We start from the raw sequence: 15,602 nt of genomic DNA, 5'->3' as shown, positions 1-15,602 counted from the left end.
CAGTTCATCAGTGGTTGGAAGCAGGGGGCCAGGAGAAGCAGTGGTAGCACTGAGGCTAGATATCTGCAAACTTCTGCTGCTGAGCCCTGCCTGCAATCTGGGGACAGCTATACTGCATACCTAGGCATTGAGCGCTTCACTCTACTGCACTCTGTACTCATGCCTCTCCACCTGCTGGGCAGGGTAGGTGTGGGTCCGTTTCCTCCCCTCCATTTCCAGGTCCAGCTGATCATGGGTAGTTAGGAGCCCTTTCATCCAGCCCCTGCCTCTGCCACACTGAGCTCTGAGGAGACTTTGCCAACGAGTGTCCCTGCACCTCCCTCACTGTCCCAGCTGGGTCTGCTGCATGGCTTTCCTGGGCAGCATAAAGTTTGTTTACAACACCTTTCCTTGTTCATGTAGCAGAGTGACTCCATGCACCCTGTTGAAGAGGCTGCTGCCCCAGTTCAGCCTGAAACTGCCTCCCCAAGGATGGCTTTCCCCACACCTTCCCTGCTGTCACTTCTCCCAGCCCCCTGCTCCTTGGCTGCCATGCAGGCACAGCTTTGGGGAGGTGCGCCAGGATCGGACATCTGCAAACTGCATTTGCACTGCTACCACTGCTTTTCCCCACTCCTTCTTGTGCATGTAAGAGTGAAGTGTGCCACCAATTTGAATCCAGAAAAAAGTGTGCTCTAGGTATCAGAATTTTGGGAAACACTGTATTTGGAGTACAGGCAGCCCCTGCTTAGCGCTCTTAATTGGTTCTGGAAAAACTGAGTGCTAAGCAAAACTGCATTAAGTGAAATTTTCCCATAGGGTTTAATGTAAATAAATATAATTGGTTCCTCTGCTCCTGCCGCTCCTGGCAAGGCACTGCGCAGGCTCCACCAGGGAAGGTATCGGCTCCTCCTGGCTTCATTGTTCTGCCACCGCGATGGTCCCTACCAGCCTGCACTCACTGGCCACCATTGCATCTGTGTGGCCCCAGCCATCCCTCCTGTGGGGCCTGAGTCAGGGACTTGCCCGCCCAGGGATTAACAGCGAGAAGGCAGGGATTAATGGCAAGCAGCAGGGGTCCAGCTGGTGGGTGCGTGACCAGAGCGGGTCACGGGTTGCAGCCCAGGGACTGGGGGTGCTCCGCGGGTTTGGCTCCACAGTGGGCTGGGGCGGGGGACACTGCACACGTGTCCTTGAGCACTGGCTCACACCAGCCCAGGCCCCGCACTCCTGCCAGCCCTGGCCTCGGGCTCCCCACTCCTGCTGCCCTGCCAGCTCTGGTTTTGGGCGCCAGCCCAGGCCGCACGCTCACGCCCCTCGCCGCTACTGCCACTCTTTCCTGTCCACCGGCTGCTCCAGCACCACATGCCAGAGTGGACCCCAGGCTTCTGCCACCCCACCCTGGGCCCCACCAGCCATGCTTACGCTGCCTGGCCCCCCTGCCTGCCCCTTCTCACCACTGCTTCTCCCCACCCACTCCAGTACCATGTGCTGGGGTGGACCATGGGCTCCTGCCACCCCACCCTGGGCCCCACCGGCTGCCACTCACTGCATCACTCTGCTGCTAACACCTCCAGTGTCGCCACTGTTTCTCCCTATCTCCCGTGCTGAGCATTATAATGAAACCACTAAGTGAAACCAGGTAGATATTTTTAATGAGTGCTATAGCAAAACTGCAGTAAGCGAAACAACGTTAAACGGGGGTTGCCTGTATTGGAAAGGTTGTAGCCCCTTCTTTATCTTCTTGAATGAGAGTAAATCGTGGCTGTGCAAAACATGCTATTTCTTGTGCGCTAAAAGAGGTGATAGCAAGGTGTTCCTAAAACAACCCATACCATTCTTGTTTATGTTTTATATGTGGACCAGCAACGACTCCTTTTACAGATTAACTCATGGATGATATCTTTTTCTCCTTATGAAATGCTTATGCATCAAGGATAATACTTGTTAAATAATTCTGCTCTTTTCCATTTTTCTGGCCTATATTTTTACTGTTATTGGGGGTTGGGCTAGGGAGTAAATTTTGGCTGATACATTAAAAACAAACAGATGTACAGAACTAAGGTAAATTCTGACAAAAGGAGATATTCCTTTTAAGATTTTGTCTACTGGTTTCTTGTTTGATATGAGGGTAGTTTTGAAAACAACTTTTCAATTTAGGAGCTTTACAAAGTCTGCTTGTGCCTGGCAGCTTGCTTCCCCTGAACTAAATGATTTTCTTTTATCTTGTGTCATTGCTTTTCTTTAGTAAGTACAAAAAAAAATACCATGTAAGTTAAGAAGTAAAAAATTATGGAATTCATTCTACTGCAGTAGTAAGACTTCACCTTTTTTTAAAATATACTCCACAATACTAATCAGTTTGCATAAGAACACAATTCTTAACATTTTTACTAGGTTATGCTTCTTAATTGGGATGATGTGTTAATGTAGTTTCTACATAAAGATATATAGGTATATGCGTTATAGTTCTAACAGCATTTTCAAAGTACATTTATTAAACTAAGGTGTTAGTTAACTATTATATATTTTAAAGGGCTTGTTGTTGCTCTATACTTGATCCAGTATGTTTGCTATTTTCTGAAAGTTTTAAATAGATGATATTTGTTTAATTGCCTCTTTTATAAATATGTATAAACACATATATATGCCACAAAGCCTATAGAATGAGGCCTGAAAGGGGTCAAAGTGGAGATAAAGGTTGCTAAGAACTGCACCTTTTATTTTCAGCCATCTGTTATTCTTTATTTGAAATTACCTTGCCATATCATGCTGATCTCTTTTGAAATCAATGCCACTTGGAATTTTAAAGAACAAATGCTGTGTACTTTAGTTTGGAGACTGGAAGCAAGGTGCCATCTTCTGCTTGTTTGCAGACTACATCCTAATATTACATTAAACAAAAACCCGTGAAACTGAAATATAACTTTTTCAGACCTCACTAATAAAGAAAGCACAATTTGTATGTGTAATTTAAATTATCTGATGATCAAAATGGATTTGTTACTAGCTAATGGCCTATAATTTATGTAGTTAAAGTACAGTTTTAACTGTAGAAACTGCCTCGTGTCATTTTACATGAGTCTTCCTCAGCATGAAATATAGCTTCTTAGACGAGAGGGTGTAACTTTCAGAACTATTTCTTTCTGGAATTCAGTTCATTTCATATGTTTGTCATTTAAAAGATGCTTCAAACTGCTATCTTGAATATAAAATGTTCTTTCTTTCTCATTCCCAGTTAATGGTGAGTCCTTGTCTGTACCAGAAGCTGATGATTCTTCTGCCTCTGAGGCTTTTACAGGTTCTGTAGAAGCCTCTACATCAACAGATTGCACTAACACTACTCCAGAAACTTTATCAACAACAGAGGCAACTAGTTATTCAGAAAACAACATGTCTACGACAATCTCCATTGTCTCTGTTGGACTTGAAACTGTAACTGCCACAGACTCTGAATCCTCAACTGCCAGAAGCAGTACAGCTACAGAAGCTGCAAAACCAAGGGAGTCCTCTTCAGGTGCATCTGTCGAATCTGTAAGACAACAGCCTGGTAATGCCAGTACTGAACCTTTGCCACCAGGGTATGTGGGCTTGGTTTTAATTAATAATATGATCTAATAGAATCAGACCTGAATATGATTATATATAGACATGGAGATGTTATTACAGACTTGGATTGCCAAATGGAATCCCATTGGCTGAGACATGGTTATTTGATCTAAAATAGTTTTGCACTATGCTAACTGGCCAGTAGCTTTTGGTACCAGACACTAATAACTAGTTTCTTGTTTACTGACACAGTAATATGTTCTAAGCAGCTTGTGGGGGCACTTCTAGACAAAAGAAGTGTTCATTTGATGTATTTACACTCATTCTGTATCTAGAAGCAGTGTAGTGATCCTCATTCTTTTCTGGGGTTTTTTTGTTAGCCCTATTTTAGGATTCAAAAAAAGTGAAGAGAACGTGTAGAAAAATATGCTGAAAATACTCATAGGCAGATATAGGGACAGCAGAAGTGATGTACCTAACAAATTTCTGGATAAAAGTATATGTAAAGGAGAGAAAATGTAAATCTTCTGTGTTATGCAGTGTTCTTGAAGCTACTGTGTTAATGCTGAACTTCTGTTAACTGACAGAATTGAGATTTGCTTATCAAAACTGCAGGACATTTTTAAGAATATACTAATATATTGACTAAAATTTTTAAGTGTTTTAGAAACCTGTGGCTCCGTGAGTAGAAAAAGTGATTTTGCTTGCAATGACTTCTTCTAGAAACAAAAAAATGTATACAAGTCATTTTTTTCTATCCACAGAGAAATTGATACTCAATAAGAAAATACTTTCTTTAGCAACCCATTGGATTCTTTTCTAAGGCAACATCTTAGCAATATGGCTGATTTTCATAAAAAACATACCTCTGAAACAAGGGGTGGTAGAGACGCATGCAGTACACTTAAATTTTTTAATTCCTGCTTGATTTTTTTTTTCTTTAGGCTTGCCTAAATAGGACTCTAGAATAGTGAAAATGTTTTCTTTTAGGACCAAAGCTGTTAGTGCTCATAATTAGCTGACTCTTTATTTCTCTCTGGTTAAAAAGCAGCCCTGAGAATGAGAGCTCTTTATAGGTAAGAATCCATGTTTTTACTACTCAAGGAAGCTAATAAACACTTTCCTTTGGGGGAAGAAAACCTGTTTCTGGGCATATTACTTGTGAAGGACAATAGCAGTCAGTTTTTAGCTTTTTCTCTTACTATATCTGTAAGTATTTCCCAATGTATTTTCCTTGTTCTTCTGTATTCTTCCTTTTGAGATGAATAATCCTTGACTGAAAGGAGAATCCAGCCTAGTAATGTTTTTAAGCCTTAGAATTTCTTTTCTTTGGATCTTATTTTCTTGTGTGCTATGCTGTGTGTGAGTAAACAAACAGAGGGAACAGGTAATAGCATGGAGTTAGTGCCAGTTTAAATACAAGTTTCCTTGCATTTCCCTAATCATCTTCAAAATTGTAGTATAATTTTAAAGTTATTTACTTCACCTGCAAGGCTACAACAATTTATCAGTACTTCCAGCTGAAGTAGGGTTGACAGGTCAGTACTTGGGTAAAAGACTATGTGCTAGATGCTGCAGGAAATGAAGCTGTTGATTCAGAAATCCCACTTTCATGAGGCTGTGGTAAACCCTCAGAGCACTTAAGTGCTGCAGGTGCTATCCTTTGGGTGAAATATAAGACTAAGATTTTGACAACAAGTGTTCTTAAAGAATATGAACAGAACGTTTAGATATTGCAAGCAGATTCCTGGGCTTGGAGCCATCTTTCCTTCTTGTATACCAAATTTGGAAGGGGACCCCAAAAAACTGTGGGTGAGTTGGCAGTCTTTTCTGTTGTAATATCCATTTATGGCATGGGAAAGATGGAAAGCTATTATTATAGCATAATATTTAAAAGTGTAAAAGTTCTAACTTGGATGTTTACTTTCAGCTTGTTTATTTGAGTTCATGTTCTCTGCTTAATTGTTGTGTATGGTGCTGAACAGTGTTTTATCCCAAAAGTGATTATATTTTAAAGAATGAAGAAATCCTTGCATAGTTTCTGCATGAGTTTATAAAGGTTTTTAAAGACATTTTCTGGGAAGAAAAGTATAAATGGATGCAAGGTATATTATAGGAATAAATAAAATGTGTAATAGACTTCTTTATCTTAGTTCAATACAAATAATATTATATTTCTGATGGAGATTTGATTTTAGGGAGATTGACCAGGACACTGAGCACTCTTACTATTCTAGCAGTCCAAATAATTCTCTTTTCTCTATGAAAGCATGAGGACTTAAGTGTATTTCAGATTCATTGACCTCAAAGCTTTGTGCTCAGTGGAGTGGGGACCAACTGTAGCCACTGCTCCAAAATAATTTCTGTAATGGCTTTGTAGTGGTTTAAAGCCAGATTACAACTGCCTGAAAGCTGAAAATCCCATCTGTAAACATCAAGACCAGGCAGGGCCATTATATTATCTATTGTCTGATTGTGGTATAGCACAGGCAATTAAATTTCATTCAGTTATCTTTATATTGAACGTTTTATTTAGGTAACACACATAGGTGTGCAGTTCTGATTTGCAGACATGAAATTCACCACTTCCTGTTGCAATGATTAATTGCCCTTGCTATTTAAAAATAAAAAAATAAAAAATCATGTTTATTTTTAGTTGGAATATTCTGGCTTTCAGCTTCCAGTCACTATGTATGCTTTTCTCCACTAGGCTAAAGAGCCTTTTGTAACTCACTGTAATCTTTTTGTAAAGGTATGTAGACTGTAATCAAGTCACTTTTCAGTCTTTTTCTTATGCTGAACTGAGTAAGCCCTTTAAGTCTTCTGCTATAATGTACTTTTTTCCAACCTGTGTATCATTTTCAGCACACTATTACATATCTTGGAATCCTTTTGAAAATGTAGAAACTAGACCTCTGCAAGATATTCTAATATCAGCCTGACCAGTGCCATAAGCAGAAGTAAAATTGCTTCTCTATTCCTCTTCACTAGTCTCTTATTTTATACATTCAAAAATCATAGTAGATCTGGGCTATCCAACTTCAGAGTGGCTGGGGGCCTTGTTACCCCACCACAGCCACATGTGGTGGGCCACATATCTGCCTCCCCCACCATAGGCCTAATGCCATGTGGCAGGTGCCTCTCTCACACTGTGTTGTTGTCCCTGCACTCGGCATTTTGTACTATATGACCTGCCCCACTACTGCACTGCACTGCACTGCACTGTGTGATGGGCTTCCCTCCCCTCGCCCCCGTCTCCCCCCGCCTTACTGTACCATGTGGGATTCTCAGCCCTGCTGACTGGCCTGGTGTCAGAGACAGGGGCAACTAGTCGGAGCAGGAGGAGGGAGCGAGAGCCTGGATAATCCAGCTGCAACAGCCACTAGAGCAGTGAAAATAGAAGCTCCAAGCTGGGAGGCCAGGGGGCTGCAAGTTAAGCCCTCAGAGGCTGCGTGTGGCCCGCAGGCTGCCAGTTGGACAGTCCTTCGTTAGATCATTTTGCTGCAGCATCACTCTGGGAGCTGATATAGCTGCTTTCTGCTACAATCCCTCAATTATTTTTCAGAGTCTGAATCACTGCTTTTAGGACTCTATTTTTACATATAGCCTGCATTCTTTGTTCCTAGATGTATGTATGACCATACACTTTGGCTGTTTAAAAAAAAATACATTTTATGTTACTTTCATGTTCTTATCTCGTCAATGCCTCAGTGCATTCATTTTGGTTTTCTTCTGAGACTATAGCTTATATATTAAAGCTTTCCACTCTGTTCTGAGATCTTGACACTTAAAGAACTGAGTACTTACAAAAATTTAATTGTTTAGTTTTTTTTATATATAGATATATATTATTTGATTTGGACTGTATCATACCTTAAGGCAGAGGTGGGCAAAATATGGCCCACAGGCCGCATCTGGCCCACCAGGCACTTTCATACAGCCCGCAGAGTCCACCAATGAATTGTACCCTACCCAGCTGTTCCACCCATGAGGGTGGAAGTGAGGTACCCACGTATACACATGCCCCCAACATAACCTATTGCACCTCACTCCCACCCTCATGGGCAGTAGGGCATAGCCAGTACACAGCTTCCAGGTGGGGCTGCTGCAGCCACCCCAGGGGGACCTGCTTGGCCTCCCCGACGTCCCGCTTCCTCTGGGCAGTAGGTAGAGAAACAGTGGGGGTGGGGGCAGAGCTGTAGTCCAGGGGGGCAGCGGCAGCGCGGAGCTTGGGTGGGCAGCATGTGGGTGTGGGGGGGGGTGGGATCCCCACCCCCCAACTCTCCCTCCATGACACGCAGCAGGTGGGGGTGCTTGTGCCCAGGCTGGTGCCTGGTGGTGTGTGGTTCCAGCCAGCATGCATATTGTGGCGAGGAGCACAGTCTCCACTGGGCCATCTCTATGCCCTGCACTCCCTGCCATGCACTTGCAGCCCCTGCACTCGCATGGCATGGGAGGGAAGCTCCATGCACTGGAGCCAGCTGCCTTCCCTGCCTCTTGCTGCACTGGTTCCACAGTAGGGGGTGGGGAAGGCAGCTGGCTTCAGCACGTGGGGCTTCCCTCTTGTGTGGCGCAAGTGCATGGGTTTCATGTGTGCAGCGGGGAGCACTGGCAATAGAGACGGCCCAGTGGGGGCCATGCTCATTGCCACAGCGTGCAGCGCTAGTTGGAGTCATGTGCCACTGGGCCCCAGCATTCTTGCCTGCTGCTGTGCCATGGGGGGAATGTGGGGGTGGTCCTTACACCCCCTTCACCCTCCCTAACACCATGCGCACACACACACACACGCCCTGCCCCCGCAACCCCCCACATACCCTCAACACACACACACACTATACAAGATTTAGAATTTATTTTTGAGTTATTATGCAATCACCCATACATATACTATGCAAACACAAATCATGACAAAAATATTTGTTGTAATAAAATTAAAGTGTTATAGTAGGTGTTTGACTTTAGTGTATGATTTGGTTTTTTTCTGGTTCTAAGATGGCAACCCCTCCTCCTAAAGGAGTATTTGGGAGGGGGGGCAGGGACTTCTGGTGGCAAAGGTCAGGGGTTAGGGGGTGGGACTTCTGGTCCCAAGATGGCGAACAGGGGGCAGGGCAGCTGCCAAGGGGCGGAGCTACCCATGTGGCCCTCAAAAGCTCACCAAACCTCATTAAGCAGCCTTCCACCCAAAAGAATTGCGCGCCCCTGTCTTAAGGCATCTTCCACAGTGTTGTTTCTCATATCTTGCAGGTATTTAATAGAACTACAAAGGCACTTCGCAGAATTCAACCTGAAATTTTACAATTTTGATGACTTTTGCTACATTTTTCAGCTATGGACACTTTAAACAATAAAAGGGAATGATTTTAAGAAGGAGCAAGCATAATGGAAAAGGCTTAGTCTGAAAATTCCAAAGTATTACAGGTTCATAAATAAGACCAGATAACACACAAATGCAATTTAGAGAGATAAGTAATTTTCCAAAAGATGATTTTAAGGTGATTTTAGTTCATATAATATCCTTGGTCCACATTTGTAGGAGCATTGTGGAGGTGGATGTGTTCACAATGAGCATATAACTAAGCATTTTGGTGTCCAAGAAGAATTTTTCCAAGCTGGTGGTAGTATAATCCAATGATAGTACTGAGTAATTAGGTACCGAACCTCTTTTCTAATTGGTGGCTTGGGCCATGTTGTGTTGGCTTGTGAGTCCTTGCCTACCAGGACCCGAACTTGGTCAGGTTCTCTTGGAGAATAGGTACTGGCACTTTATTCTTTCACTGCTGGCATTGCAGTGATACAAATAGTCAAGATTACTGAACTCTGAGAAACTCCATATGAACCTAACATAGATATGTTAAAGGGCAATATCATGACAAATAAAATAATTTACAAATTTGCAAAGAATAATTTGAGCTACGCAGGAAAGGTTCTTTGAGTAGATATGATATCTTTTATTAGGCCAACTGAGTACCAATGCACTTTTCCTCAAATTTTTATTAAGCTAGGAAAAAAAGTTGGCCATTGTTGAAATGTTAATGAAAATATCAATAAATGTGAAGCGGCAGTCAGAAAACTAACAGTATGTTAAGAAGCATAAAGAATGAGATGGATAATACTACTGTACATATTCACTTTTGATTTCCCTATCAAATTAATGTTGTAGAAGGAAGTTGGACACACGATGAAGATAAGATTAGAGGCATAGAAAAATTGTAAATAGGCAACATAGATGGGCTCTCTTTCTGTTGTTCTCCCATGTTTGTATCATCTTTCCATGTAATTCAGGCTTGGGAGAGCTGCTAAGGAAATTGAAAAAACAACACAGGAAAATATATAAAAGAATGTGGAACTTGTTAGCTTTGTATAGCAGTAATGCCAAGAGTTCAGAAAATTGTAAAAAAGACTAGAAATTTTAGTAGGATTCAAGTGTTGTTGTAGTCTTGATAGTCCAGGAAATGTATGAGAGGCAAAGGTTTTTTTTGTGTTATCTTTTAGTGGACCGACTATATAGTTGGGAGAGATGCTGAACAGACTTACAGGTAAAAAGCACCCTTCTGATGGGACCTTTGTGCTCAAAATCTTGCCCACCATTTCTCTTAGCTATATAATTGGTCCAGTAAAGATATCATGGAAAACCCTTACCACCAAAAATTGCATATGGACAGTGTGACTATTTAGTTAGAGAGTAGAGCTCTCGTATTTTTTTAAAATCTTGTCTAATTAACTCCTAATTGAAAAGGAACATAGGAAAGTGGTCTGGAAGGAACCTCACAAGGATAAAGGCAGGATAATCTCTAAACTGTCCCAGCAATGTGTGTCTGTCCAAACTGCTCTTGAAAATTTCCAGAGAAATGGGAGTTTTCACAACTTATCTGGGTAGTCTGCCCCAATGTGTAAACACTGTAACAGTCAGAAAGTTCCTCTTAATCTCCAACCTGAATTACCTTTGCAACTCCACCCAACGTGGTATCATTCACAGATTTACTAAGCATGCACTCAGTCCCATTGTCCAGTTCATTAATGAAAATGTTGAACAGTATTGGACTGAGGGCAGACCCCTTGGGAATCTTGCTTGTTTCCTCCTCCCAACTAGATATTGAGCCATTGATGGCTACTCACTGAGCACAAGGATCCAGCTAGTTATGTATCCATGTTACAGTACTTTCATCTAATTTGTAATTCCTTAGTTCATTAATAAGCATGTTACACAAGACAGTGTCAGAAGTCTTATTAAAATCAAGGTATATCATATACGCTGTTCTCTCCCTCCACCACATTCATAAGGCAGTTAGCATACAGTAGGGAGTTGAAAGCAGAGCACCAGGCTGGACAGAGGAAGGGCATCAGAGTGGCACTCAGGGAGAGTGCTGGGCTAACTTGTGGCACACCTGCCAAAATATTTGTCCCTTTCTCTTGCTCACTTTTAGTAATCCCTAATTTGTTCTCCCATTATTCTAGGCTGTTTGACTCCTTCATTTTCTTTGCTGACAATTGTTTTCACCATCTGTCACTAGATTGCTTCCTGTAAAGGAACTACGGTTAGGGGATTAGGAAGAAAAATATTCTGTGGGCAGATTATTCCAATATGTGTTTTAAGGGATTACTAGTGCGAAATTTTATGGCAATTGTTTTGTTTCTAACAGAAAGCTTGTGGGTTTTTCTCCCCTCTGAAAAGCGCGAGTACGTTCTTTAAAATTCCTTTCATTACCTAAAATTGCACTGGCATATTTTTTTCAGTCTGTCAGGCTTCCAGTTTCATCTACCAGGTTCCCTAGCTGTGCTTGGATGTCTGTCTCTTCTTGACACTGCTACTTTACATTAATTTGCTGTGTCCATGATTTAACCTTTTGTGCAGCAGATCAAATTTTATAGGGCAGTGTGTACCGTATTGAAAAATCCAAACCAAATCTCCTGAATGGCAGACAAGATATTTAGAGGTGTACTGATACATCGGTCCCATATTGGATCAGCACCAACATGAGGAAAATTGAGAGCATCGGCAATCAGCTTTTTTTGTCTGATGTGGCCGATAATATGGCTTATAAATGCTGCATGCATGTGTACAGCCGAAGTGCAGCCCGCAGGCGGCCAGGTGCTCAGCCTGGTAGTGTGGAGAACAGCCAGATCTAGCTGGTAAGTCTGTTGTGTTGGGGGAGAGGGTGGGGGGGGGCAGATTGAGGCCCCAGGGTGAGGGAGGGAGTAGGGCTGGGGCAGGGGCAGGCACTGCCCAGCTGGGGCACATGACTGAGCCACGGCTCATCTGGGGAGTGGGGGGAGCAGCACCTGCTGCTGCGCGCACCCCAAGAGGGCATGGGGGTTGGGGTGTGACCCTGGATTTGCGTGGGGCAAGGGCAGGCTGCTACTGTGAGCTGGGGCTGCACCGGGGTCTTCCTGGCGGGGGGCTGGGCCAGGCTGTGCTGAGAGGAGGGTTTGTGGGGGCTGGAGTGCTGGGAGGAGGGCTTGTGGGGGGTGTAGGCCCCCCCCCCAAAAAAAAAATTTGCCATAGCCCCTGCTCCTAGCGCCACTGCCGCCTGCCCTGATCACAGCACCCTGCCGGGAAATGCCTGGCACAGCTCTGGCCCCAGCCCACAGCAGCAGCCCACCCTTACCCCGTGCGCAGATCCAGAGTCACACATCCTCCTTGCCCTCCTGGGGTGTGCGCAGTGGTGGGACCTGCCACCCAAAATCCCTCTGGATGAGCTGCAGAGACGATCCCGATGCAAGGAAAAAGAGGGAAAGGGGCCAGGAGGCTTCCTTGGCTGACCAGAGAAATCCAGGTCAGCCTACGGGCCAAAAGGGGGGCACATAAAAAGTGGAAACAGGGAGAGATCACCAAAGAGGAGTATACCTCCTCTGCTCGTGCTTGTAGGCAGGCAGTTAGACGGGCCAAAGCTACCATGGAGCTGAGGATGGCATCCCAAGTAAAGGATAACAAAAAATTTTTTTTTAGATCTATAGGGAGTAAAAGGAAGGCCCAGGGAGGAATAGGACCCCTACTAAATGGGCAGAAGCAATTGGTGATGGACAGGGGGGACAAGGCTGAACTCCTCAACGAGTTCTTTGCCTCAGTGTTCCTAAGTGAGGGGCAAGACAAGTCTCTCACTGGGATTGTAGAGAGGCAGCAGCAAGGCGCCAGACTACCGTGCATAGACCCTGAGATGGTGCAGAGCACTTGGAGGAACTGGATGCCTTTAAGTCGGCAGGTCCAGATGAGCTCCATCCGAGGGTATTGAAGGCACTGGTCGATGTCATTGCAGAGCCACTGGCAGGAATATTTGAACGCTCGTGGCGTACGGGCCAAGTCCCGGAGGACTGGAAAAGGGCCAATGTGGTCCCCATTTTCAAGAAGGGGAGGAAGGAGGACCTGGGCAACTATAGACCTGTCAGTCTCACCTCCATCCTTGGCAAAGTCTCTTTGAAAAAATTATCAAGGCTCCCATTTGCGAGAGCCCGGCAAGACAAATTATGCTGAGGGGAAACCAGCATGGTTTCATAGCAGGCAGATCATGCCTGACTAATCTAGTCTCTTTTTATGACCAGGTTACAAAACGCCTGGACACAGGAGTAGGGGTGGATGTCATATACTTAGAGTTCAGGAAGGCCTTCGATACGGTATCCCACTCCATACTGGTGAACAAGTTAAGAGGCTGTGACTTGGATGACTACACAGTCCGGTGGGTGGCAAATTGGCTAGAGGGTCGCACCCAGAGAGTCGTGGTGGATGGGTCGGTTTCGACCTGGAAGGGTGCGGGCAGTGGGGTCCCGCAGGGCTCAGTCCTTGGACCGATACTCTTCAATGTCTTCATCAGCGACTTGGACGAGGGAGTGAAGTGTACTCTGTCCAAGTTTGCGGATGACACAAAACTGTGGGGAGAAGTGGACACGCCGGAGGGCAGGGAACAGCTGCAAGCGGACCTGGATAGGTTGGACAAGTGGGCAGAAAACAACAGGATGCAATTCAACAAGGAGAAATGCAAAGTGCTGCACCTAGGGAGGAAAAATGTCCAGCACACCTACTGCCTAGGAAATAACCTGCTGGGTGGCATGGAAGTGGAAAGGGATCTTGGAGTCCTAGTGGACTCCAAGATGAACGTGAGTCGGCAGTGTGACGAAGCCATCAGAAAAGCTAATGGCACTTTATCGTGCATCAGCAGATGCATGATGAATAGGTCCAAGGAGGTGATACTTCCCCTCTATCAGGCGCTGGTCAGACCGCAGTTGGAGTACTGCGTGCAATTCTGGGCGCCGCACTTCAAGAGGGATGCGGATAACCTGGAGAGGGTCCAGAGAAGGGCCACTCATATGGTTAAGGGCTTGCAGGCCAAGCCCTACGAGGAGAAACTAGAGAACCTGGACCTTTTCAGCCTCCGCAAGAGAAGGTTGAGAGGCGACCTTGTGGCTGCCTATAAGTTCATCACGGGGGCACAGAAGGGAATTGGTGAGGTTTTATTCACCAAGGCGCCCCCGGGGGTTACAAGAAACAATGGCCACAAGCTAGCAGAGAGCAGATTTAGATTGGACATTAGGAAGAACTTCTTCACAGTTAGAGTGGCCAAGGTCTGGAACGGTGTTCTCTCCTACCCTGGGGGTCTTCAAGAGGAGGTTGGATATGCATCTAGCTGGGGTCATCTAGACCCAGCACTCTTTCCTGCCTATGTAGGGGGTCGTACTCGATGACCTATTGAGGTCCCTTCCGACCCTAATGTTTATGAATCTATGAATCTGTGCCCCGCCCCTCCCTGGCCACAGCACCAGCCCCACTCCCTTGATCTGCCCCCCCACCTTCAACCCTTCCCTCACAACAGACTTACTAATCGGGGGCTGCTTTCCATGCTGCGGGGCTGCATATTGGAATTGGATTGGTATCGACTGATTATAGCTTGTTAAAAATCAGCCATTGGTACTGGCCCAAAAAATCGCAGCCCTGAGTTGGTCTCTTTCTCCTTCCTCTGCCGCCACTGTTCCACCTCAGTATCGAGTCGTTGGGCCTCAAAGTGGTGTGCACCTTGATGGACCAGCTGGTGCCACACCAAACGGTCAGCAGTTTGCTCCTCCCAGCTGTTGGTGTCAATGCCTCTATGTTTGAGGGTGGCCTTGAGTTTGTCTTTGTACCGTTTCCTTTGGCCACCCTTTGAGCATTGGCCACTGGAGAGCTGGAAAAAGAGAATCTGGCAAGGGAGGCAATTCTCAGACATCTGGACGCAGTGGCCCATCCTTCGGAGCTGATTTCTCAAAAGCAAGGCTTTGATGCTGGTGGATGCATGCAGTTTCATGGAGGACACTCGCACTGGTTTGGCGGTCCTCCCATTTGATCCCCAGGATTTGATGCAAGCACTGCTGGTGAAAGCTCTCGAGGGTCTTAATGTGGCATCAGTAGAGAGTCCAGGCTTCACTGAAGTAGAGGTGGGTGGTCAGCACAACAGCCTCATAAACCAGGACCTTCGTCAACTTCCAAAGGTCTCTATTTTCGAAGACACGTTGATACAGCTTGAAGAAGGCAGCACTGATGCAGTTGACCCGGTGCTGGACTTCATCAATGGTAGACCATTGAGAGAGGTGGCTGCTGAGATGCAGAAAGTGCTCTACGTACTCCAGAGCCTCCCTGTCTACATGGATAGCACAAGGGATGTTCAGCTGGCCTAGGGAGGGTTGGTGGAAAACCTTCATCTTGGCAATGTTCAAGGACAGGCCAAGTCTCTTTATACAAAGCTGTGAAGAGATCTAAGGTCGCTTGCATATCCTGTGCAGAGTTAGCCATCATGCAGAAATTGTCCTCAAACTGAAGGTTGTGGATATCCTTGGTGGTGAGTTGCATTTTTGTTCGAAAGTGCCCAAGATTGAAAAACTTCCCGTCCAGTTGATACTGGATACTGACGCCGAATGGTAGATCATCTTGGATGTGGTGGATGATGATATTCAGGTAGATGGTGAACAGAGTGGAGGTGATCGTGTGATCTTGTTTGACCCAAGTCTGGACGCAGAAGGCCTCAGTTTCAAATCTACTCAGGACAGTGGCAGTCATATCATCATGCAGGAGCCGTAGCATGGTGACAAACTTCAGTGGGCACAAGGTGTTG

The 15,602-nt window shown here is 45.1% G+C and overlaps 1 protein-coding gene across 7 annotated transcripts in view; it reads left to right on the top strand.

Annotated features, from left to right (window-relative positions):
- The window catches only part of WWP1 (WW domain containing E3 ubiquitin protein ligase 1), a 99,823-nt gene that overhangs the window by 53,140 nt on the left and 31,081 nt on the right, over window positions 1–15,602 (top strand). For all 7 annotated transcript variants that reach the window (XM_059723914.1, XM_059723913.1, XM_059723912.1 and 4 more), the window contains one exon: window positions 3,218–3,560. In XM_059723914.1, coding sequence (XP_059579897.1) covers window positions 3,218–3,560 — 343 coding nt within the window. The remainder of the gene's footprint in view (window positions 1–3,217; window positions 3,561–15,602) is intronic.

Source organism: Alligator mississippiensis, chromosome 3 (assembly GCF_030867095.1).
Source record: "Alligator mississippiensis isolate rAllMis1 chromosome 3, rAllMis1, whole genome shotgun sequence".
NCBI classification, from domain to species: domain Eukaryota; kingdom Metazoa; phylum Chordata; order Crocodylia; family Alligatoridae; genus Alligator; species Alligator mississippiensis.
The sequence above is the reverse complement of the archived record's forward strand: the minus strand, read 5'-3'. Positions and strand labels throughout refer to the sequence as shown.